The sequence below is a fragment of the Anopheles gambiae genome, chromosome 3 (genome assembly GCF_943734735.2).
Source record: "Anopheles gambiae chromosome 3, idAnoGambNW_F1_1, whole genome shotgun sequence".
Classification (NCBI taxonomy): Eukaryota; Metazoa; Arthropoda; class Insecta; order Diptera; family Culicidae; genus Anopheles; species Anopheles gambiae.
This window is the reverse complement of record NC_064602.1, coordinates 14,566,504-14,592,729: the sequence shown is the minus strand read 5'-3', so window position 1 is coordinate 14,592,729 and position 26,226 is coordinate 14,566,504. Positions and strand designations below refer to the sequence as shown.

The window sequence follows — 26,226 nt, the reverse complement described above, 5'->3', positions numbered from 1 at the left end:
GTAAAAGGCAACAAAAAAACTAATTCCCCATTTCGGTCCGTGATATCGCGCGTGTCGTCGTATGTGCACAGCGAGGAAAATTAACATTCTAGCCTTTTGCTAGCCCGTGATCCAAATTACCAGTCCGAGTGCTGCCAAATAGTTTCCGTGTCGAGCTCGTGTCGTGTGTGTAGCCCTGCTCCCGTGCAAGGGTGTGTGTTCGCGCGTGTGCGTGTGTTGCTGTGAGTGTGTGTGTGTGCGTCCATTTGGCCACATTGTGTTCGAGAACAAACAGGCCCCAGGTACGAAAAAGTCGTCGTCGTCGCGCTTCCTTGTGGGAGGCGTGTATGTGTGTGTGCGTTTTTGTTCTTTCTTTTGTTACAGCCATTGCTCTCTGTAGGGCAACCCGTGTGACGGTGGTGTTGTTGTACCTTCTCGAGGTCGCTAGGACTGAAACGGTTGGAGTGCTGCGTGGTGGTAGCTTACTGGTAAACCTTCGCTTTATCCGGAAGTGTATGAGTGTGCGCTGCGCTCGCTCGCACACATCGTGCGGACCCAACAAAAACACTGTGTGCAAAGCGTAATAGGGGCTGCTGCGTGCGTGTGTATGCGTGTCACGGGACGATTTTTGTGCAATCCTGCAGCACAGGAGTCCCGGGTCGGGTAAAACAAAAGCGTGACGCTTGTGCACCCCCAAAAACACTCCCCATTTGTTGGCTGCTGCCGTCCGTGTTACGAGGGGTTTGGTCAGTTAGATCGATCATCTTTCGCACTGTGCACACGGAAAACCCAACGTTTGCTACGTTTTTTCTTTCCAATTCACCGTAAGAAAGACTCTTCTACCAGTGGAGCGGGAAAGAGATAGAGCGAGAGCGAGTTCGAACGGTGTGCGACTGACGTACTTTGCTAGAGCGGGACAGGGTGTGCACGACCCGAGTCAGCAGGTAAAATGTCCGCCATTGTTTTTATTTTTATTTCGCACACACCACCAGCGGACGGATTTTGTGCAGCGGCGGCAGTTGCCCAGAGAATGCGAAATATTCGAACATCTTCCAACAAGCGTCATCCAACACACGGCTGAGATGGGTTTTCCGTTGTGCAGAATGTTTTCGCTTTTCGGTCTATCGGACCCCTCTCTGTCCCCCCGGACAGAGCTCCCCCGCTCCGTCCAGGCCCGTTGGATGCATTTTTCATCTCGGTAGCCTTGAGAGCGCGATGAAATTGCATCGCGCTTCCAACTGTGCGTCTGAATCATTCGCCTCTACCACCACCAACATCTGCCGCCGTGGCCACCCTCTCCCCCCCCCCCCCCCCTGGTCGCAGCTAGCATTTTGCGATATACATTTTCACCTCGCGCCGTCATCGTCTCAACCCCCTCCACGGGCGGCGGGGATTACCTTTCAGCTGTGGAAAAACATGTCTCCTCCTTTGTTACGGGCTCCGCGAAAATTGCCCATCGGCCTCGGGGGGAAAGGAAAAGTGTAGTAAAATGGCACAACAGTGAAACGAACAAAAAGCATCACCCACCCCCCCTCCCAGAACAACAACGCATCCGTTGGTGTCGTCAAAAGTAATAATCTTCTTTTTTTCACGCGACATTGATCTCATTTTAGACGCACGGACACAGAGCCGTGATTGGAAGGGAAACGGCACCAAATACGCGGCCAGCTAGCCAGCCAGCGAGAGAGAGAGAGAAAGAGAGGCCGCTCGTCACCGCGTTTTGTTCAGCGTGCGATCGATCATAAAGAAGCAGGAACACAACAAACAAACAGCAGCAGCAGCCGCAGCACCATCACCAGCACGGGGCGGAAGTGAACATTTCGGCGTGCAATTTATTTCGAGCGTGTGAATCCAACGTTTGTGTTTGTGTGTGAGCGCGCGCGCGTCCCGTTGCATTTGCTGCATCGTATCGGAGGCTGCACGATCGCACCGTGCAAATCACGACGACCCGCAGTCGAGGGAAGCTGTGCCGCAGTCACAGAGAGCGAGAGATAGATAAGTGTGTGTCGCGAGTGTGTCTAGTTGCTAGTTGGTGGCGCTGTCGATTAGGGGGAAGGAAGGAAACGGGCATCTTTAGCTTCCTTCGCTTACGTGACGAATCAGTGGTGTGATCCGTACGCCACAGACACAAATCGAAACGAACCACACAACAACAGCCCCAAAATTCACAGATCCAAGATGACCGCCACACCGTCCAGTTCGGCCGTGCGTGCCCTCTCGCTGGAGTACAAAAGCCTGCAGGAGGAACCGGTCGAAGGGTTCCGCGTGAAGCTGCTGAACGAGGACAATCTGTTCGAGTGGGAGGTAGCCATCTTCGGGCCGCCGGACACGCTCTACCAGGGCGGCTACTTCAAGGTGAGACAGAGTGGAGTGAGGGGAAGAGTGCAAAATCTAATGACCGTTTTAAGGTAATCCGGCGCTGATGGCGCCCTCCTGCACCGTACGCCCTTGGTGTGCGCGTGGAATGTGCTGATGAATGATGTGAAGATGAACCAACCGACTCAGCAAGGTTGTGCCTGGGTTGTGTTTGTGGTCTCCCCAATCCTCCGCGAGCGGACACAAACTTTCTTTATTTTGCAACCGGCAGCGCGTTTCCTTCGCCAAAAGAGAGTTCCTTCACGCGTGCTGCCGTCCTTCCTGAACCACTGAGCGAACGAACACGACAGGAAATGAGTTTCAACGTGAAGCAATACCCTGCAAGTGTTTGCGTGTGTGAGTGTGTGTGTGTGCAACACTTTGAAAGCCCCGGGTGTTGTTGGCATATCCAAAAAAGGAAACATTTAGCCAACACAACAAAGACGATTTATCGTACATACGGTTTTCCCTACCTCTAGGGGGTAGCATGAAGTTATCGAACGGCATGAAGCGGCAATACACACACTGCACTGCAACACTGCTCGTAATAATGCTTCTCGATCGACGAGCATGATCGTGGCCCGTGCAAAATGCGAATAATCATGCACACGAGCTGATCGAGCTGCGAACTACTACGATCCCTCCACCGAGCAGCTGCTGCTGCTGCTGCTGGTTGAGTCGGTTTGGGCTTACGCGTCACTGCCCCAAACAACCTTGGGCGCAACGACAGCGACGAACACCGGCGATGTTGCGTTACTACTGAAGTCGTTTAACTCGTATCCCCCACCACCGGACGACGGCACGAGCATAGTGCCCCCGCTCGATACCCAACCGCTGTAAACGCGGGACGGGTGAGCTATGCCTGGTGCCTGGTTGGTGGTTGCGAGGGCTTCAGACTTCAGTCTTGTAGCGTCTCTTTACACCGTCCTTTTGCCGTCTTCATTTCGTCTTGTGTAATGCGCGGGCTGTTGCCTATTCCCACGGCACAGTGGCGGACGCACTTTCCGTGCGGGTCAGTTAGTTAGCGGGGTTTTATGTTTGGTTGGTAATTTTTATGTGGCGTCGTTGCTTCATCATCCAATTTGCTGCTGAATCTGCGTAAAGATCCGCGTTAGCAGCTGGGCAATAGAATATTGTAGCTAAATAGCATTTTTTGTGGATAGATAAAACAGGCTGAGGGAAATCAATCGATGGAATTAGATGAATTTTAATGGGATTTGAAGTTTTTTTCTCTTCTTTCTGATTTCGTGGTTTATTGGGTTAAATAAAACCCCATAAAGCGTTCTAAATGTGTAAATAATCACATAGGAAGCTAACAACTCGTTACAATTGTTGGAAATGCTTGTCGTTTTAAATCTTATTGTCTTTTGATTGTACCATGGACTTGTTAGACGTAATGCTAGATTTTGTTTTCTAGTTTAAAAAGAACGAGTCTAATTTTTATCATGTTATAATTTAATTGTAACCCGTATTGCACTTCATTGTCACTGGACTGTTAATTTGTCCTTTCGTCAATTTCAATTATTATGACTTTCTTATGTGGATCGTACTAGATTATTAGAAACAAACACATATTAGATACAAGAAAGCAAAGCTGTCGTTAGTATGGCGTTAACTTGATCGGTTGAGTTATCAGTGCATAGTTTAACTTATTGCCCACATCCCAAGCCCCTTCACTTTGCTGCACACGACAATGAGATAAGGAAACCGTCCCGGGTGACTGTTGTGGTGGTTGTATCTTTGGCACAAAGGAACAAAGGGGAATACAGGGAACACGGGTTGCAACAAATTGCACTAATTAGGCGAGAAAGATGGTTTGAGGTCATAATGAAACCGTATTCTTCAAGCAAGACAACCTTGAGTGATCGTACGATCCTGAAATTACGGATGCAAAAAGAAATTCTTTTGTAATGACCTAGAACTATATAAAAATCGATAGCAGAATTTTGATCTTCCACACTACGGCTACACATTCACATTGTCTACGGTGGTTTAACGTTGAAACGACTGGCTTATTTTATCAATTCTCAAAAGCGAGTGCCTTCCTCTATCGCAATCGATCTATAGCGAATGCACCTGTCATCAATTTTCGTACTAGTTCTAACAGCAGTGTAAAACACGCAGTGTACTTGTTGCATATGCCACACATGTTCGTCGTCTGTTTCTTTCTTCATCCGTAACAGCAGCATCAGCAGATCGTCGTCCCCCTTGTGACCGTGTGGGTGTGCGGTGGCCAGAGACGGAAGCATCACATATTTAATCACACCACTGCCAATACAACCACAACGTCATCATCGTCGTCATCGTCGTCGTGACTGTTCGCAATGCTTCCTTTTTCCGGTCGTGCCAGAAAGTGTGGTACCGCGCACGGTCCGAAGCAAATCATAAGATGTTTGCACGGGGCAGAGCTTGCTTGACTATTTTCCTCACACCCACACTAGCCGGCCACCCGCGCTTGGCTAGCGAAACGAATGCACGCGAGCCCGCGAAAAAGGGCCTATTTTTAGCCCGTGTGTTAATTGATTATTCTGGTTGGCCGTGTTTAGCGGCCCTTCGTTTTGCCTCAAGCTATGGTGTTTTGTTTTTTTTTGTTTTTGTTCGCGGTTCCCTGTTTTCCCTTCCCCGACCGAGCAATTTTGTCATTTGCCGCATCTATGCATGTGAAGAAGGTGGTGGTGGTGGTGGTGCAGCGTGAACATGCAACCGGAACAGCGCTTTTTAGCGTTCTCGTGTAATATTGGCAGTTTTTTTACTTGCTTCCCATATTCCATCCCACCTAGTAGGGCTCTCTCAATCGTTTTATTGTCGTTCCATTTTCTATTGAACCAATCGACAATAATCGATCGCACGACCGTACGCTGGATTTAATGCCACGGGCAAGCAGGAAGAGGAGTTGCGCGTTGTCAATATCGCGCCCAACACACATACACACACACACGAGGCCCTCTTATCTGTGTGCCTTTGGCGATGCACTGTTGGATGCATCGACATTGGCCTCAACTGTGTCATATGCAATTCCGGTTAAGGGTTTTACCCGTTTGGGCAAAATAGCGCACGCTCATATTATTGTGTTTGCGTTTTGTCGCGTCTTGTCTGTCTGTCAAGGTTTGCCGAGCGTTTTTTCCGCTTGGGGAATTGTTTATTTACAAATCGGGGTTTGTAGAACAGGAGAGAACTGCGGTTGATAAGAAGGGAAGCAATGCGATCTATTCCCCCCCCTTTTTTCGTAGAACATACATAAAACGAAACGCGAAAATAAATAAACAAATTACAGTTCATGCAAGGGTATCAAACTCGTATGGGCACCTTTCGCATGCAATGTGTTGCTACTTGGCGGAGCTTATATTGAACCCTCGTATCTTGTAAGTGGCATCCTTATCAGCTAGCTTTCTAAAGCGAACTATAAATTATAAACCCTTTTCCATTGAACGGTGCAGCGCTAATGTGTCAAACACACAAGGGTGTGCAATCTGCATGTAATCCTACACTTTTCTGTATCTTCTAAGCGTTATCAATCAATGGTGGTTGTGCGTCATCCGCTCGGGCTTGGTTGTGATGGGAAGGTTCGCACGTGTATGAACCTTGAGGCTGTAATCTGTTCAGATTTGTATTGCTATTATTTCTTATTGCTTTAGGAAGCGAAGGAGCGTAAAGCTTTGGGATTCTATAGGATTTTATTTTGGTTCAGCATATCAGACTCTTCTAGCCTGAACTATCGAACGTGTTATTAATCGAATTTTTTCTCTCAATTTCGTTCTAGGCGCACATGAAATTTCCCCCAGACTATCCATACTCTCCACCGTCGATACGGTTTTTGACAAAAGTCTGGCATCCGAATGTGTATGAGGTGAGTTCGAAAATTGGTATTGTGTTTACATTCTTTTACTAACGATTTGTGCCTTTTTGTTGCTGCCTGTCGCTACCTTTCCAGAACGGTGATCTCTGCATATCGATCCTACACCCGCCGGTCGACGATCCGCAGAGTGGCGAACTGCCGTGCGAACGATGGAACCCGACGCAGAACGTGCGCACCATCCTGCTGTCCGTGATTTCACTGCTCAACGAGCCAAACACCTACTCGCCCGCGAACGTGGACGCGTCCGTCATGTACCGAAGATGGCGAGACTCGCACGGCAAGGACAATGAATATCCTAACATCATACGGTAATGCTCAGGCCCAGAGGGACGATCCGCTGGCTGTGTGCGCTGCGCCTGTTGCTTTATTTCGTTAATCTCATTCTCCCCCCGTTTCCTGCTTTTAGACGACAAGCACAGGCCGCCAAGGCGGAGGCCGAAAAGGAAGGCATCATTGTACCACTTACGCTAGAGGAGTATTGCATCAAGGCGAAAACGAAACCTACCGGCCAGGAACCACAGGTAAGTGTTGTGGCCCAGTGCTGGTAGCGTGGGAAATGGGAAGGAAAGGAACCGAATGATGCGTTCTTATCTGCGTCAAATTTTGGTCGTCCGTAATGCAATCTCCGGTTTGTTGACCAGGGTACACTATCTTGCATAAACGCTGCTCTCGATGGAATTCGATGTGCTCACGAACGTGTAAAGGTTCTCGAACAAATGTCCTGCTACGTTCATATTTGCATTGACAAGGCGATTGGACGCAAAACAAATGAAAAGGACGTATTTTAATTAACTCCAAGTTGCATGTGGTGTTGTTTACCACTACTGTGCACAATTTGCACACATTTTATTCATATTAGCTCAGTTCAGTGATCGTGTCCAGTGTTTTTTTATTGTTGTTTCCCTTTCACTGTTCTCTATCACACAAGAAGGTCGTAAATAGTTGTCGAACGGTGGTAGTTGACGTCGTGGGAATTGAATAATTTATACACCTTGATTTGTAACGAGCAACAAACGATCGATCGTCTCGTTAGGGATGGATAATTAATTGGCGCCGTCGTTGTTTTTCGCGTGTAGGTCGTTTGACAAAACGATTAAAAATCCAAACGACACTGGGGGAAGCGTAACAATCGAAAGTGAAATGAATTGACGTACGAAAGGGTTTGTATACGTATGCTAAATAGGTTACAAATTGTAAACTGGGACCAAACAATTTTAAAAACAATGCTTCCAAATACAGATGGTCTAAAACAGTGCTTTAAACTACATTTTGAGTTGCGCACCTGTTTGCGTGTAGAATCCTTTCTGTAAGTTGACTTGGATGTTTAAATCGTCTTACAAGCGGGATATAAATTACAATTTTTTAATCATAAAGCCAACTTTGGGGCCTTTCACGATACTAGCCAGCTTTTTTATATGGAGTTTGACAGTTGGCGGGTGAAATCAGGTCAACACTCCATATAAAACTACACACAAAGCTAGCCTGTGATGTTCAGCCTAGATTATTTCAGCCTCGAAGCTAGAATTAGATTCGAGGACCTGCTCTATCGTGTGTTTTCGTTTATACTAAATGGTGCTATTAGATTCGGTAGATGGAATTGGAATTCGGCTGTCAAAATCGATTCTAACGAGCTTTATGATATTCGAGTTCTTGTCTGTAGTGTAATAACGAAGGGAATCTGAAATGGAATTTGCTTCATTTTTTCCTGTTTGAACGTTTTAAACGCTTGTTAACACGTTGAGAGCATGTCTGGGCAATCCGAATTCATTTTTTGAGCCATGATAGCTCCTGTCAAATGGGCTAATAGCACCAAAAGGAACATTAAAGAGATCAGGTGGAGGAATCTAGCATCAAAGTGTATGTAGACCAGGTTGTATTTGTATCATAGCATCTTTATTATAACCAAATTTGAACTTCCCTTTTTGACAGGACGGGTGAAAACTTTTCCTCAAATAGGGTTTCTAGTAGCTTGACGAATACACAAAACACTCTCAAAATCTTCATTCAGAAGCAGATGCGACAAAAATCAACCTTCTAAATACATATACTTTGGGATGAGCCCATCTGTACATTATATCCACTTTGATAGCTGCTCGAAAACTGCTAGACAATGAAAAACAACTAACAGGCTTCAATTTCAGCCTACGATCTTAAAACGGAAAGGTGCCCATTGGCTTTTTTGCATTTCGGAATGGAAGTCCTGTTGGTTGAATTTCTGACACGGAGAACATACCTAGCCGATTGATCGTCTGACTGGCATGTTTAGTACATAAACGAGGACAAGTACAAAAAAAGCAACCAACCTTGAAAAATCAACCATCTGAATTAAAGAAATTTGATATTTTCGTAGACGCATTGATATACTAGTTATAAATTAATGTATCGATAAATAATGCCAAATATCGTATTCGACAGCTTTAACTAACGTTCAGTTATGTTCCGCTAGGGAACTTTTTTTGCTTCCTAACTACTTTGTGATGATTAAATTAGCACAAACTATGTCTTTCATTTTCTTGTCAAATTGCATCAAAACGCTTTATTAATCACTTTCACGCGCTCCGAACGTTGAACGGCACAAAGTCAACGTGCTCTACACATTCCACGCTTTTAACGTTCAAGTTCAAGGATATGGGCGCAGCACCCAATGTCTTCCACCATTTGCTTCGGTATTGTTTGTACCGTCTACCGCACGGCAGTGTATATTTACATAAACTCCTTCAAAATGTGATTGATTGGCCGAACCAGTTATGTTTGTTTTGCCTTTCCCGGTGTGCACTATGGTTGGCTCCCGTTTTAATGCTCTAGCATCGCATTACCACCAAAAACAACACCGCCTCACTGTCTACGGGGTCCATACATTGGACAGTAACAATGCCAGCAACATTGTTCCCGGTTTTACGACCCTGGCAAACGTGCCATCATTCAAATCATATCACCGACGGCACCGAGGAGACTGCCTGCCCGGTGGCTGTGATCGGTTTGCAAATAAATCATTGTGCAAATAATAACTCAACTTTTGTTTATTGAAAATCGACCCGCGTACATCGTTATTACACTTTCGTCTTTAGCATAATCTTTCTCTGCCCCGCCGGACCGTGTCTGTCCCGAAGCCCCCCGGTGTGGTGCGTTATAGCGGAGGGTAGCCAATGCAGTACAGTAGCGTTAAAATGGGCTCTTAGAAACGCAGGATCCTGTCGGTCATCAACGTGGAGTGCGAACGAATGGGCTGTACCGTGGCTTGTTTACGCGGTATCAATATCAATATCAACAGATGGACGGTCTCAAGCTGACAGACGGAAGATCGATTATGTGTGGACGCGGCAATGGCGTTATTTGATACCTTTTCCTTTCACAAGAGTAGTGTCCCCAAACGATCGGGAAACGTGGAAACGGCCAAATCTACCCAACTAATAGCAGCATGTACATGGCCAGGAGCTTAAAGTTGCCAACACTTGGTGGTGTGACGATGATGATGGTGGTATTACACCGCTCGCGTTTGCCGTTAAAAGAAACACTGTTTCTAATGTTTCCTACTCCTTTGTCGTCTTCTGCGAATTAAACATAACGACCGATCGTGTCGGTAGCTAAATGCGCGCGTAAGCGCACACATGCAACCCCACACGGCTTATGGCCGACGGCTGGCCAATAACAATAACCATTTCCCCGTCTAGGAATGGTAATGTTACTGTTGCTGCGTTCCCGAGTGCATGCTGATGCCGCCGGGGTGTGGGTTATGCCCTTTAAAGACAGGAAAAGAAAATGAAATCCTTTCTCTCTGCTCCGTTCTGATGTGCCAACACTATTGGGTGGTACATGGGAATTACGGATGTTGTTTTCTTTTTTGTTGATGTAAGATTTTTTTTCTTCCGAATTTGGTGTATGTTTGTAGTAACGTTGAGGACGTGTCAGTTTGGCATGTTGTTTCTATAACGAGCGTTTTTCCCCTTTTGTCTACACCGGTGTGCCTAGCAAGACACAACTCTGTGCACCCTGTAGAAGCGTCGATTTATCGATTATCCATAACGGACATATCGGAACCAATATTGGGGGGGGGGGACCGATTATAGCTTGAATGACCCAATCTGGCTACGTGTCTGTCGTGATTAGTAGCGCGTGCATTTTTAACGTGTTCAGTCGATTTGCATTCTTCATGTCCAGATGCTCCAGATGCTGGACTTGGTCTAAATTCTCTATATCAGGGATCGCCAACTTTGTAGATCGTGGACCGCATTGCTTCGAAAATAACTATGTCGAAGACCAATTGACGTTACATTTAACTGATGAGTGAACGTTTAAATCTCGGTTTTACAACAAGATACTAACGAGAATTGTACAGCTTCGTTTTACTAAAGCTTGATTTTCGTCTAAAAAAAAATTAATTTGCCCCCTTAATTTGGGCCTTAATTTGGAGACCTCTGATCAGTGCTGCAAAATGTCATGAGAATCTCGTGATAATCACCACCGAAAACAATGAACATATCCGTGGTAGCTTGATGTTCATTGCTGATACTCAATGAAAGTGCGTCATGACATGTCAGACGCGACGTGCGAGTCCTTGAGTCAAACCCGATACTCTGAGTATCTGACAAGCTGAGTTTAATGCCGGCGCAAGCATTATCGTGATTTTTTTTTCTGGCTGTGAACAGTGCTGCCAACTGAGAAGATTAGAGGTGAGACTCAAACAATTGGTGGATCAATCAAAATGCTTGGTGAAATTTTGTTTAGCACCCAACTCTTGGTCACTCACCTTGTCACGACATTTTCTGTCGGTGATAATCACGACATTCTTGGACTATACTTGCCGTGTGGTCCCAAGCATCGAGATGAGCATGCTTTCTCGCTCTGTCTGGTTTGATGGTCTGTCGGGTCAAACAGAGCGAGAAAACATGTTCATTTTGTTGCTTGGGACCACTCGCAAGCACCGCATATCTTCCGTGACTATCGTGATAATCACCGACAGAAAATGTCGTGGCCAAGTGACTGACCGCGATGTCATCAAGCATGTGATGGTCACAACATCTGTTTTTAGTCTTGATCATCACAGTAGAGCTCGTGCCGCTGACATGATTTTGTTTAAACCGAAATTTGTCATGACTGTGTCAGTGACATTTTGCAGAACTGATCACAGTAAAAAAAGGTCATGACAAAGTGACTGACCAAGCGTTGATTGCTAAAATGTCACCATGCATGTATTGGTCACACCAACTGTTTGAACAGCACCTTTGATTATCACAATTGAGTACGTGACGCTGACATGGAATTCGTTTCAGTCAGAAATTTTTATGATTTTTATGGCAGTGATGTTTTGCAGCACTGTCCCTGCTCTACATCTATATATAGTTTAGCATATTTCCTGTGGCGTTGGTATTATTTTTTTTAACAATCGTCAGTAATTTTTAGTAATCAATCAAAAAAGTCATATGAAATAGGAAAATGTATCTTTAATAATTAAAATATTACATTTTGCTTGATAAAAAAGGGCAAAAGCACACTTTTTTCCTTCATTATCCTTGCTAAACGCCTGAAGGTATGCAAAATGTAGTATGTTGTTTTCTTTTTAACCCATTTTTACACGGAATGAATTTAATTGTGACTTGCCATGATGCAAAACAATCATGAAACCTACAAAGCCATGATACAAAACAATCATATTAATCTAATATAATAAACAAAAATCAATATCATAAACACTTTTAAAGGCCTGTTCTTAGACACAATTCAGCCTTGAAGAACTGGCCAGACAATGGGTAAATGGGCAATTTGTTGTCATAATTGCAATTATTATTTCAGTTGCTTAATTTCACCGAAATTTATTTCAGTTTTTTTTATTACCACATACACATAAGACATGTTCCAATGCAATCCACATGATGCATTACCCTACTGAAGGAGTTCTACAGCAACAAAGGTATATAACCGTCACTCAACGATACGCCTTTTTATACTGCTCCTTAGCGCAGTCCCAAATGTATGCTTGGAGGGTAATAAATTAGCTGCTGGTTAGTGGTAACCATAATGATCAGCTCGAAACCGCGAAGCCCAACAATACGAGCACAAAAACACAAAATGCAGCCAACGGGATTGTTGCAGCATATAGCGCTCTCTCGTCAGAGCACATCTTTCTGCGATGATGTTTCACTTTTTGCCCTTTGAACTTGCGCGAAAAATGCATCCGTTAAGAGAGGCGAAAAAGGTTGAGTGCGTTACGGTGTTGTTTGGGGGCTTACACTGGTTTAATTCGCGTTCTTTTGCCCGGGTTTCATTCCATCAACACAAGCCGGAAAGGGGTAGAGCAACCTTCTTTACCACCATGTTTCATGATTAGCCGGTTTACCAATCCCCAGCCGCCGCTAATTTTGATCCGATGCTGTGCCGCTTCCCATACCCACACTCAACCCCTTTTTTTGCTGTGCAGGATCGCACGAACTGCATCAAACTGCCAAAGCGGTGGAGGGCGTACAGTGGGAAGCAGAGGGAGAGAGAGTTATAAATCCAGTTTCCTTTTGCTGGCTGGCTGTGGTGGCACGGGGATCTATAAGTGGTGCAGAGATTTCGTATGTGCTGCAGCACCGCACAGAGGCGCGAGCTTCGAGACGAGCGAAGAAAGGGCATGAAAAATGGCTGTATATTTATATTAATTATAGAAATAACTTCGCTGAAAAATATCCCAAGCTCCGCATGAATGGTGCAGCAGCAGCAGCAGCAGCAGGAGTATTGGCCGTGATATGTGGCCGTGAAGAGAGTTGTGTTGAGTGTGCTTGGTCGTCGGGGTTTAGCTTCCGAGGCGCTACTTCCTCCTTACCTTCTCGAGCACCACACACTAACAAGATTTGTTTCCACACATCACTTAACGGCTTCTGCAAATCTGCTTCTTTCACCTACCTTCTTGCGGCGGGAGTGTGTGTGTTGGAGTTTTTGGGCGTCTTTATGATGAAAAGAAAATGTTTTTTACGATGTATCGTTTTGATCGTGAGGTTGAATACAATTATGTGATTGGCTGTCCTGTTCATTTTCACTAAACAGAATTATAAAAGGAATAATTAAGTGCAGAGAAAAATCATTTTTCTAGAAAGAATAGCTTTTAGTTCATTTCTACTTATTGATTTCTTTATTTGTAATATTGGCACCTTTGACGTTTTCAGTTTAAAAGCTGAAATGTTCATACAACTGTTCATAACTGACAATTTTATTCATCGTGCTGCAATCACATCGAAACATCGTTTCGTTCTTAATTTTTCAGCTTTCAAATACTCAAAAGACTTGGTTTTACCTTGGTTGAACATTATGAAACATTATCAACGTATGAAAGAACTGGCAAATTCACGCTAAGAAACAAATCCTGTGGTTGTTGTTTCGTGTTGCAGAAACATTTTTTGATTCATTCGACATTCGACTTAATTGAATGTCACTTTTATTGGTCATTGATTGACCTTTTCTTTTTTAAATTCGATACAAAAAAACATTAAGTGTAGATAACATTATTTCAACCGACATCTGCCAAATTTCATATAAAATATTTAAAAAAATGACTAGATTCCTAAAATCACCCATTGTTCCAGCTTTTAATGTTCTAAAGGCTGATGTAATTGATAGATAAGTATGTTGTGCACACATTTCAGCAATTTTTGCATAAAAAACGGTGCAAAAACTACTTAAATTTGAAATCCGGTACGATCATTCCCTCGATGACCAAAAAAGCTTCCATCAGCCGCCGCCAGATGAAAAGTGAAAATCGAAATTACACTAGCGTGTACGGACAATGTATCTCGGCCTTAAGCACCGTTTTTAAGCCCAAGTACACAATGTTAAGGTGATATGGAACATTGTTCAACCTTAAGTAAGCATTTGACGGCCAACTGAAATTCTGATGCCCTGTCTGAACATTGTTCAGAATTGCAAATAAACATTTGCTTTTCCCAATATTAACGTTTATACTACCCGGGTTCGTTTCTAGCATGTTCAATTTGTTGCAATTACAGGGTTTCTCAAGCCAGCTCAAACATCGGAAGCGAACAATTCAATTCCGTAAAATATATTTCAACGATATCTCGAATGATCTGTCATGGGTTGCTCGGTTTACGTTCGACATTCATTTGACAATGTTTACATGTAATAATGATTTTTACGGATTGGAAATGAAGCTTACAGTGTTGAGCTGGCTAGAGGGGTACACTGTAAATTGATTGAAACGAGATTTTAATTGATTTTGTACTTATTTAAAAGTCAGTGAATAATGTTGAAGGCATCGAGATCAATTATTGGCAAATAAATCGCAACTAATTTGATAAATGAAAACGCAAACAAAAGTCTAAACTTCGCACTACCATCGGGTGAAGTTAGGGGTTTCACTTGTTTAGTTACGATTGAACGAAATCTTCAGATAGGCATCAGCATTTCAGTTAGACGTCAAATGTTTACTTACAGTTTAACAATGTTCAGAAGCAGCTTAACATTGTTTAATTGGGGGCGAAAACGGTGTAATATTACTATCAATGGGCATTCTGTTTGTTGTTCTCGCCTGTTGTGTTATATTGTTATTTTATCAATGTTATGTTCGCTTTTTTTGTTTCTAATTTTTATAATGACAAATTCTTCTTAGAATTATTCGTTCTGAAAACGATAGAAAACATTATTTATTTATTTATTTATTTATTTATCTATTGATTATTATATTACGTTTGTCATATTTGTCCAGTCCTATAATGTTGATTTACACCGTTCATCTACAAAACATTTCCTCCTTGCGAATTGCCTTATCCCCCTGGAATACTCTGGGACATACAAACCAATACATTATCCCTGAATTTGTTTGTGCGTTTGTAAAGAAAAGTATGTTGTAATGTAAACTCCAAAACAACCTATCAGATTAAGGGGCAGGTATAGCTTCACTCAATTTGCTTTTACGCACTGTAATCAACTTTTGTGCTGTGTGTTGTACGCGATAGATAAACCATACACCAAGCGGCAACTCATCTCCACCTTTATGATAGACTCTTCATGAACCTGTACCTTGGGGTAAGCCACTAAAATCACTGGCTGGTTGGTTAATAAAGCCGTCGAAGGGGGGAATAAGGCGAAGATTCATAGATTTCCCTTACACGCATCCCTCCCCAATTGTCGTCATATTCGCTAGAATCAATCTCATTCTGCTTACGAAGTTGCCATCATAAATTACCCTATCGTAAATTCAGCCACCACCACCACCAATCTCCTCTCCTCTTCCTCTTCCGCATTTTGAAACCATAAAACGGAAATCAACAACACCAGTTCGATCAGTTGCTGTGTCCGCGGATGTATCTTAGCTTGGTGCTTTAGACCACACCACCCCACCACACGATACACAAAAAGATTTGTCCCGTCTCCCTTGCGACGACTTCATCTTTCCCGGAGGCTATCCCACACGGCCCAGCTCGAAATCTCTGTTGCAAATGACTCCCAAAGGGATTAGAGTCGGTGGTGGCAGCACCATTGCCGCCGTATGAGGTGGATGTAATGGTTTCCATTCCATTGTAGCGTAGGGCGGGTTGCTGTACAAATAGCTGCACATTTATTAGTGACTTTGCCAGCCAGCCAGCCAGCCAGCACGGGGGAAATGTTGTGGCATTGCATTTTCACGCATCATATGTCACAGGGCACCCCCGGTGCCCATTTGCTCTGTTGTTACAGTACGACGATTCGTTTAACGCCGCTTCGTTCAGGGAGCGATTTCTTCAGATGTCAGGAAAAGAAACGGAAACTCAACTTCTTTGTAGAGAGAGTTTTTGCGCCATTATTTGTGGAAGAAGGCGTAGAAAATATGTCCACTCATTAGGAAAATGAACTGAAGTTGTAGACTTCCCCTCATCCTTCTATCGGAGGACCCTGATAGGGGGGAGAGCTGAGTGTGTGATCGGATAACGTTGTTTGCTCTGTACAGTTTGAACGATTGCATGATTAAGCTTAGTTTACATTTTACTTTAACGCTAATACCTGCTCATTGCATTCGATTTTGACCCTTTTCTCTCTCTCTCTGTCTTCTCCTTTTCTTCCTTCGCGCAGCTCGATATGACGGATTTCTACGACGACGATTACGATCTCGACACCGAAGACGATGATAATGCGTCGGTGGAATCGGACGGCGATGACAGTGGTAACGGCGAGTCCTAACGAGCTTCTCTCCTCACCACCACCACCACCACCGACAACAGGCGGAACGACGGGAGGGGATCGCAGCAGCAACAGCAGTAGCGGCCGCATCGAATCCGATAGAGTTAACCACCTCCCCACCCCCACTCCGCCCACCATCACCACCACCACCACCACCAAAACCCCCGTCCGTCTTGGGAAAGGGGAGCAACAAATCGGAAGGACGAGAATGCTGAGAACGTTTGTTTCGGGAGGCGGCGTATCTAATAAAGCTTTGCCTTCCTCTCGTCGCCGTAGCTCGTCGGTTCCGGGTGGGGTGGGATCTTTTTTTTCTGTGTCTTTGTCCAATAATGCGTCCGTGATGCGGTCCGGTCTCGTGGAATAATCGTGCTTTGGGACGGTAAATCTTTGTAGTGGGGGTAAAAATCGATTGGTAGAGAGGAAATTAGTCGCAGTCGAGTTCAGCTCTCGTACACGACGGGGCGGGGGGAGGAGTAGTATTTTTTTGCTTTGTGGTAATTAAAAAAAAAAAAGAACGAGAACTGAAACACACATCCTGCTCAAAAACAAAAAAGAATTCATTGAACAATCGTTTTTTTACACTGCGTTGTCCCAAACGTTGGTTGTGTAGGCTGTTGTTGTTGTGCAAGCGAACATGTTGCGATTGCTCTGAGTTGGTCGCCCTGAGTAAGTGAAGAGGGGCGCCTTTTCTTGCTGCATTAAAAGACTCTCACTCTCTCTCTCTATGTATCTCTCTCTCACCGTGTGTGTGTGTGTGTGGGAGTTATAAATGTACAAAACAAAAAAGAAACGAGAAACAGGAAAGGTAAAAAGCGCGACTCAGCAGATCAGCAGCAACAACAACAACGCGCGCGCGCGCCACACGACAACACGCATACAATTTGCAAGGTGTGTGATACAACTGAAGCTGACTTTTTTTTTGCGTTCGTATTAAGGAAGAGGTCAGGCGTGATTAGTATCGAATTTTGAAAGAGAAATTAAATAAATGATTATATTTTTCTTTTCTTTTTTTTACGGTCGTATATTATACCTAGAAGTACAGTTTTTGTTTCGTTTTTTTCTAGTAGGACTCTCCCTGTATACGCCTTCGCTGCTCTCGCCACCTATCGAATGGGTTTCGTTTATCTTTTCTTTTTTTTATTTTGATGAATTTAGCAGCATTATTGTGACCGATAAGAAACACAAAAAGGAAACGATCAGTTGGCACGTGTTGCGCAAAAGTGCGATCGGGAAATAGCGAAGATAGGCAAATACGAACCGAAAGATGAAAGATGATACGAATTATTAAGAATTTATTACGTTCAATTCAATTCAAAACGCGGAGCGAGCCGTTTTGCGCCGTTTGTTTGCAATTATACGGTCGACAAACGACGACACAAGGCCGAAACAGGGGGCTCTGATGATTAGTCCCGCTATCTCACTGAGAGAGATAGAGAGAGAGCGAGAGAGATGTGGGTCCCCCCGTGCACGAGGTGGAAGAGAAATTAAAAATATATCACGATATCATTTCCCTCCTGCTCCCCCCAGATTCAGCAGCAGCAAGTCTTCGGTGCAAGGCGCGATCATAGTTTGCAATAGGTAGTTGGTAGTGTTAAGTGGCGCGTAACGGCAAAAAACGGACACACAGTCGGCGCGTTTTAGTAGTTTAGGATGGAAGGGGGCGTGGAAAAGAAAGGACCCACTGCGTATTATTTTTTTTTATTATTATTATTTTCTACTTAGAAGTGTTGTAATAAAGTGAGCTACTATTAGGCGAGAAAAAAGCCCTCGAAAAAAGCCAGCCAGCCAGCCAGCCTGTCTAGCTCGTTCGTTTGTTCGTCGTTTTGTTTAGCTAAGCGAAGGGGTTTTGGTACACAATGCAACTGAAACCTGCTCCATCGCTACAACAACACACACCGATCACGCATCTGCGTGAAATAATTTTATGAGTAAGATATTTTTCCATCTTTTTTTTTTTTAAACAAAAAATGGAAACAATCATAATGTATTTTTTGCTCTTGGTTACTGTCTATAACTTGATCACCCACCACCGCACGGCACACAGTAATTGGAACTTTATTTATTTAGCAAAGAATTTTCATTTTAGACTACGTTTTTTTACATTTTTTTACTTCAAAAAACACACACACATGGGAGAAAGAAATAAAAACACGTCCACCATTATTCTTCTTCGACCGGGCAGGGAGTGTAAATACATGATTAAAAAATACTAGAAACAAAAACAAAACAACAAGTTCCAGTTTCATTTTGTTTTATTTCCCACTGTGAAAATTTTGTTTTAGTTTTGTCTTTTCCAGTGTTCTGGTTTCTTGTTCGTTCGTTTCTAAACCATTTTCTTTGAGAATAATTGAGAAGATACGATGGAAACCTGAACCATGAAGAGTTCGGTAAGGTTGAAATAAATATTTGGAACTATGTTGAGATGCGTTGCTGAACAATTTATCATAAACAAATTGGTGGTAGAAACGTAAAAGTGAAACATACAAAATGGAAACTTACTGGAAACTGTTACGAAGGTAATCGAGCTCGAGCACTGCATAAGCACATAACCATTAAGTATGAAAAAGAAATGCATTAATCGAGCGCTTAGGGGGGGAAAACAACCTATGTTTAATAAGAACACAATTAGCGAAGATGTCCATCCCGAGCCAACAATGAGACGAACGCATTAGAGGTGGACATGCCCACAGCCGTGTCTTGATTTTTCCAGGCACTACTATACTAGATATAGCAAACATAGCTACTACACCTACACATAACGATGCAACAAAGCAATAACAGGAAACAAACACCCATTGTTGGATGCGCGGTGAGAAGAGTTGCTTTTTTGGTTGTGTGCGTTTTTTTTTGTTGGCTTCCCCCGAAAGAGCGAAATTTGTTGCCAACGTTTCGTATAGGAAGCTCAATAAACAAAGCTAAAGCGAAATTGTGTAATACATTGTGAAAAAAAACAACAACAACAACCAAGACGTAAGTAAAAAGAAACAAAATAAGCGAAAACCCCTTAGCTTGCGACAAACGTTTTGAAAAAGTAACTAAAAAAAAGCAGAAAATTAAAAGAAGATAAAATAAAACTGTTTTATAGTAGAGGTTAGCAATAAAAGTGAAGCAAAGAAGTGGAAAACTTACGATAAATTCGATGCAAAGTAGAACGTTTGTTTCTCTCTCTCTCTCTCTCTCTCTCTCTCTCTCTACTTCTCTTTTGTGTGACAAACAGAACTAAAAGATAAAAGATAAAACAACAAAACATAGCATAAACATTTTTGGGCCAAACAAACAAACAATCAACGGGGAAAGTAGTAAAGGAAAAATGATATTCGGCAAAAAAAGAAAAGGTAGAAAATGTCCCCCAGAAATGCAAGTGCTTCAGTAGTAGTAACCGATACTTGTGTTTGATTCGTTGTGAATATTAGTTTGTGAATGGTTTCAATTACAACAATTTTACCAAACCTGTACAGTCCGGATCTGTGTTTAGTGTGACAGTTGGACGGCAAATTCGACGTAAGTGAAAGGGTGATTTGTCAATAAAAATTATCTAAATTAGTACACTCTTGCTCTTCTGCTGGTGCTGGTTGAATTGGGGTGGTAAACTATGGTAAGTTTATTGGTGTTTCAATGATCACACACAACGATCATGACTTTGGAACTGAGTTTTGCACATTTTTCCGTCCATTTTTGATTTGCAAAACTCTGAAGAAATTACTGTGTGAAAGAGTAAAATAGTTGATTTTTTAAAATTATTTATCTTATTTTTTGTAAGATCACGCCACTCGACCTCACTAGAACATGATCATGATCAAAAGACATAGGATCAAGTGCCAGAGAACGCTGAAATCGATATTACTACCATATCAATGTAGGCTATGGTTTTGCTCTAAATCTCTCTTTTTCTACATGGAAAAAGTGCGTAGGGAGTTATGACCAACAGCAACAACTAACCCAGCCAACCGACTTACACTACAGGAAAGGTCTCCTCCATAGAAGGGCGCATCAGAACCATAACTTCAGGGTAATGTAAACAACAAGGGAACCGGTGTGAGTGCAACCTCTATTCCCCGTTCCCGTAATTAACTAAACTGGTAGAAAAGCAAAGTAAAAACATACAATAATTCAAAGCGAACCGCGCCGCCATCATCACACAGCGAGCGGGCAGCAAGCAGGCGGCGAAAGTCGGCGTGAAAAAAGCCTTTCTCGTGGCTGTTCGTTCGTTCGTTCGCGCCGTTACATCCAAGCAGGCCGGCCGCCGGTGCATTCTAAAGCCGGAAAAAGGAAAAGGCCTTGCCTGTTTGGTGGGTGCGGGAGGAACGGCCGGGGAGGGAATGGGGTAAATAATGCGTGTTGCATTAGTTCGGGTGCTGTTCGGTTTGATGTGAGTGTAAAAAAGTGCAGTTTTCGTTTGATGCAGTTTGTGTTTTTAATCTTTGTAGGTGATTTTTTTATGTTAGTTGCACAGTAACTAAAAAGCAACTCCCATTAGTGTTTCGTCAAGATATGGTGTAATTGGGGCTGATTGCGTCTTTGCGTTTTCTTGTTTTGTTTTTTAATCTTCATTAATTAAGATATTTCATTTTTATTCCCATTTCCATATTTTTTTTAAATTTAGCGACTTCACAAATGTGCCAAAACCTTTTGCGATACTATGTGAGGTTATTTCTCTTTTCAATATTTACGTTTTATAATATTCTTTCTTTACAGTCGTTGCCGCTAAGTTATGACTCTAACTCACCTATTTTTGTCTCGAAGGCACCAATTTTGGGCAGTGCGCATCAATTGTTGTCTCTAAATTATCATAATTCCTACATGAGTCAAAAATTCACGACTTTCAGACAAAAATAGGTGCGTTAAAATCAAAAATTGATACCTTAGAGCCAACATTTGGAGGCAACGACTGTATTAAGGTAATCTTTTAACTCATGCCCAAAGTTTAATCAAACACTTGCAAGATTTATATGTTATTGTGATTAATTGTAATTTACTATTCCTACTACTCTACTAGTCCCCTTTTTCTTCTTTCTACTCCTTTTCTATTTTATTTATTTATCAGTTTATAGAAATCTGTTTAGGCATTTTGCTTAGTTTTATTTATTTTCTGTTTTTCGTTTTGTTTCCTCCTTCTTTTATGTCATCTACTCATAAGTATATCACCGAAAAAAAATATGAAAAAAGTAGTTTTGTTGTATCTTCTTTAGTACATCACCAATTGCCAATTTTCTCCAAGTAGCTGAAACAACAGTGGACTGATAAGTATTTGCAAGCTGACTTGTAGAATTTCAACAGCATTATCGCGAGCATCACACGATTTAGTGGTTATTTTCCGTAGTGTTTTGTCTCACAATTTATTCACTGTATCCCAAATATTTTTAGATCTTTTTCATTATTTATCGGAATTGCCCCATTGTAAATCAATCAATCAATCAATGGTACAAAAATGATGGGAAACGCTCAACAATCCGTAATGAACCATTAAAAAACACATGTGAATCATGCAAAAATTTTCGGAAATGAATTAAAAAAAAAAAAAAACAAGCTTAAATTCGTGTGTTGGGAAATAGCTTACGACATTTAATGTACCGTTTTGATCCAAATTACGGACCGCTTTAAATTCCGGACATTCGGCATGTTGTTATTGTATTTCTTCATATCCAGCCCCTGGCCATACCGCTTTTTAATGTCAAATAATTGCCATGATTTACTAGAATCAATTAAAAATGTGTCTGACTCCCCCTAGTAGGCCCTGATCCATCTACGAGTACAAGAGAAAAAGATCTCCCAACCCCCATTGTTTATAAGACCTTCGTTGTGTCGGCCTAGAAGGACTCCTGCACTCAGTATGAGGTGTTCGTAACTTAAAAAAAGTTAAAAATAAAAAAAAAGTGTAGTGTGAGTGTGAATTAAAAAAAAAAAACCTCCTTATTTTGAATCATGAGCTCACGAAAACTGTCTGGAATATGAATCAAAATATCGCTTCAATCTTATGATTTTTTGTAATGTTTAGAGTAAAACTATTGGAAATCGTTATTTTTTCACTCAAATGTAGATGGTTTGCTTCACTAAAGTGAGTAATACAGAGGTTTGACCGATTAAAATTGAATGAGTGAGAAAATATTAGGTGCCAAGCATGCCTTAAGTGTCGGTAGATCGAAGCAGTACGGTAAGTTAATTTTGCAATCTTTAGTGAAGTTCACCTAAGAACATTTCAACCAATTATTGTAAGGATAACAAACGGTAAATAATGATAAGAATAAGGTAATAAATACACTAGAAAAACTATTTTTCTTTTCTTCCCAACTTATACACCACCGCAAAGGATAGACAAAGCATCTCAAACCGAGCTTTCTTACAAACAATGTGCAGACATAGTATTCCCAATTCCAGAATCACTTCCAGAATCGTTCCACTACCGTAACTGTCCAACCAAGACAATGTTTAGTGGACGGCAATTTAGCAATCCGCCACCTCCGCCCCAACAAACCCACCCCAAAACTCAGCAGAAACCCTGCCCGGTTCAACGTCAAGCTCGGATTGCAATCGATCCATACTGATCGATCTTATCGTCAGGATAAACACACAATCAGGAGGGGGGGGGGGGGGGGGGTTTGTTGTAGTTTCACATCGCACATGATCATATGGTTGCGTTTCTCGCAACCAAAGGGAGAGCGCGGTCTCTCGGGTTGACCAAAGAACAGCAAGGATCTCAACGAAAAGAAGGCAGGCGACTAAAAAGCCGAGCCATGGGGCCAATGTTTACGTCTAAACACCGAAACCCGAAACAGGGGGGGTTAAAACCACCGTCACCCTCACCGCCAAAACCAAGATATAAACCGACATTAATCTCCATTACTCAGCACTTGCAGCCAATCGAACACTCGCGGGCGGGTTTGAACGAAACGGCCAGAAGGGTTGTCATTGGGAGGAGGGGGAGCTGTGCTTCTTAGAAACTGTTGCCCTAACCGTCTGGCCACTCTAGCCACCGTCGGTCCTGTTCTCTCTTGTCCTACCATGGACATCTGCCGTCGGTGGCTGCAGCCAATCGATCTGGCCAGGGGTACTTGATGTGTTTAAAATAGCCGCACCCGCACGAAACGAAACTGACGAAAGTTGTTTATTGCGATGAATTTTATCTCCTTCCCCACTCGCACTCCCCCTCTCCCTGTTTCAATGTTAACCCTTCCCCCCTTGCTCGGAAGATGGAAAAGCCATTCCGTGATTTTTATCGTACTTGGCAACGTTAAACAGATATCAACACCGTAGGTGTTGGCCACGCTTGTCCAACACACGCCGGCAAAGAGGTACCTCACGTTCCCGTCCGATTTCGGCACACAGCGACCAGCTTATCAGCGTTTCATTCATAAACATTGTGCTAAGGAAGAAGAACCGACCGGTGACTACCGAGCAAGGAATTTTGCGCCGTTTTGGGGTGGTGTTTTTTGGGGCAGTGCAGCAGCCCTTCTTCAATAAGCGCATTACACTCATCGGGATAGGGATTATTATGAAAGAACCCCCGCTTGTCTGTTGTCTGTGGCCTTCCCTTGGAAGTGTAAATATGGAACAAAATGGAGCGACCCATTAAGGGTTTCGTATGCGTTTGCAAGGGATTATGAAGTTGGATTAGTGTACCCCGTTTAACGACGGGGGAGCAGCGCGTACCTTTTACTTCGATAGAGGGGTTTGGTTTTTTGGTGTTGCTGTTGCTCATGTTTTCTACCTTTTTTTTGCCCTGTTTTGTTATACTTTAATGAACACTTTGATATGCTAAAAAATGACAAACAAATAATCGTTTTTATAATTTTATAATTACGCACTTAATTACTTACTTACCGTCTTTATGTGTTTATTTATTTATTTATTTACTTATTTATTTATATATTTATTTATGTATTTATTTAATTATTCTTCTATTTATTTGTTTATTTATCTATTTGTTTATTTATTCATTTGTTTATTAATTTCTGTATTTATTTATTTAGTTATGTATGTATGTATGTATGTATGTATGTATGTATGTATGTATGTATGTATGTATGTATGTATTTATTTATTTATTTATTTATTAATTTATTTATTTATTTATTTATTTATTTGTTTATTAATTTATTAATTTATTAATTAATTAATTAATTTATTTATTTATTTATTCATTTATTTATTTAATTATTTATTTATTTATTTATTTATTTATTTATTTATATATTTATTTATTTATTTATTTATTTATTTATCTTTTTATTCAATAATAAGCATATAATTATTTATTTACTTGTTTATTCAGTTAGTTAGTTAAACACTTACACTTATTTATTTGTTCATTTGCTTACTTTCTTACTTACTTATATTTTTATATGCTTCTTTGTCTTCTTTAAAAGTGGCATAAGAGATGCTTCAATGCAAAATACAAGCAATTTATTGCCAAAATTTTTTAATTTTCTATTTTTTTTTTGCATGAGTCGTATTTAATAAATGGTAAAGTTAGATACAAAATTTAATAAAAAAAACCCATTTACTGAATGTAGTTTTGGCTTTACGCGTTAGCCCCAGGAACGCACATACCGCGTATCTTCTTTTTATTCTTTTAATTTTGTCTCCTTTTTTAGAATTAATATATGTACCTGGAATGAAACTATTCCAATTTGACTTTTAAACGGTTCTATTTTCCATTCATTTTCCAACTTTAAAATACCTATACGAATATACTACATACTTCAGCGTTCAATTTCATATTTATCCCCGTCGGCTCCTTTCCTACCGTGTTTATACCGTGTTTTGCAAATTTTACAGTGCAACTTTAAATTCACCCAAACCATACAAACACATTGTAAAACGATTTTCCCTGACTCCTATTTAATGCCCTGCTCCTCCGCTATTAGTGCATGGTACGGGTGAGTTAAATGGTAGTCATCAGCTTAACAGGTTATCAGAACGGTCGAGGATTAGGCATCGAAATACTCGCACCATTGCATACCACCAAACAACCACTTCTATCTTGCATTTTGTATCTTTCAACAGCTCGAACGGTTCAGTAAGAGGGTTTCGTCTGCCTAGCATAGCGGTATTCAAGGGAGCTCAAAGCAAAGGATGCTTCTGTCCGCGCTGACCAGCGTAAGCCTTAAAATACACAACAAAGAACCACTTAACTGTTGCTCGTAAAAGCTAAGCACATGCAGCACAGGCACACACCAGTCAGTTAATGGCTTCGTTGCTCTTTGTTCTATTATTAATTGCGTTGGTTTTGCCGGTTCTTGGTAGTATTTGTACGGTTTTAGCTCCACAGCTTTGGTCCTTCCAGACGGGGAAGACAGAATAGTATTGTTGAATTTTTAATCTATCTTTTCAAATTTGTATATAAACATTCAGTTAAATTTTGAAATTTGGTATTACGGGTGACATTGTAGTTGTTACTTTTATTCATGAAAATGCCATTTCATCTTAACAAACTTACAAATTGCTACAAAACAAACTCGTTGCGTAAACCTCTTATTCAAAGCAGTTTATTGCTGCTCTAAACCTATCACTCGTTTCGTGGTAATAATTTAAATGTCTTTGATTATGCGCCATGTCGTTTATCATACATTTTCACCACACTCACAGCTCACCGCTGCTCATAACCCTTTGCCCAAACGCATCACTCATCGCAGGTTAGCTGCAATTAATGTGCAGTGTCCCAGCCGGAACGAGCTTGAACCGGTAGCCACCAATCGGTAAAACGGGAAGATTAAATACAGCGCCGTAAAACAATTTATTGCTTCTGCATATGCACAACGACCCAGTGCTCTCCGGTGCACACTTTACAAATACCGGACCGTGCGTTTGCAAAGTGATCAATTAAAATAATTCATCCTCTCCGCGATCGCGAGCTATGATCAGTGATTAGCCAGCAGAGCTGCTGCAACAGT

The 26,226-nt window shown here is 42.0% G+C and overlaps 1 protein-coding gene across 2 annotated transcripts; it reads left to right on the top strand.

Annotated features, from left to right (window-relative positions):
* Positions 1-279: 279 nt before the first annotated feature.
* On the top strand, positions 280-19,882 carry LOC1275526 (ubiquitin-conjugating enzyme E2 R2). Of its 2 annotated transcripts, none has more exons than XM_061658456.1 (6): positions 280-467; positions 1,593-2,334; positions 6,095-6,181; positions 6,266-6,498; positions 6,597-6,711; positions 16,229-19,882. In XM_061658456.1, exons 2-6 carry the CDS (start codon positions 2,158-2,160, stop codon positions 16,334-16,336), a joined length of 720 nt encoding a protein of 239 aa, XP_061514440.1. In that variant the 5' UTR covers positions 280-467; positions 1,593-2,157; the 3' UTR covers positions 16,337-19,882. The 2 variants fall into 2 exon arrangements, with proteins under 2 accessions (XP_061514440.1, XP_314780.3); XM_314780.4 differs by having other exon boundaries at positions 302-923.
* Positions 19,883-26,226: the final 6,344 nt, after the last annotated feature.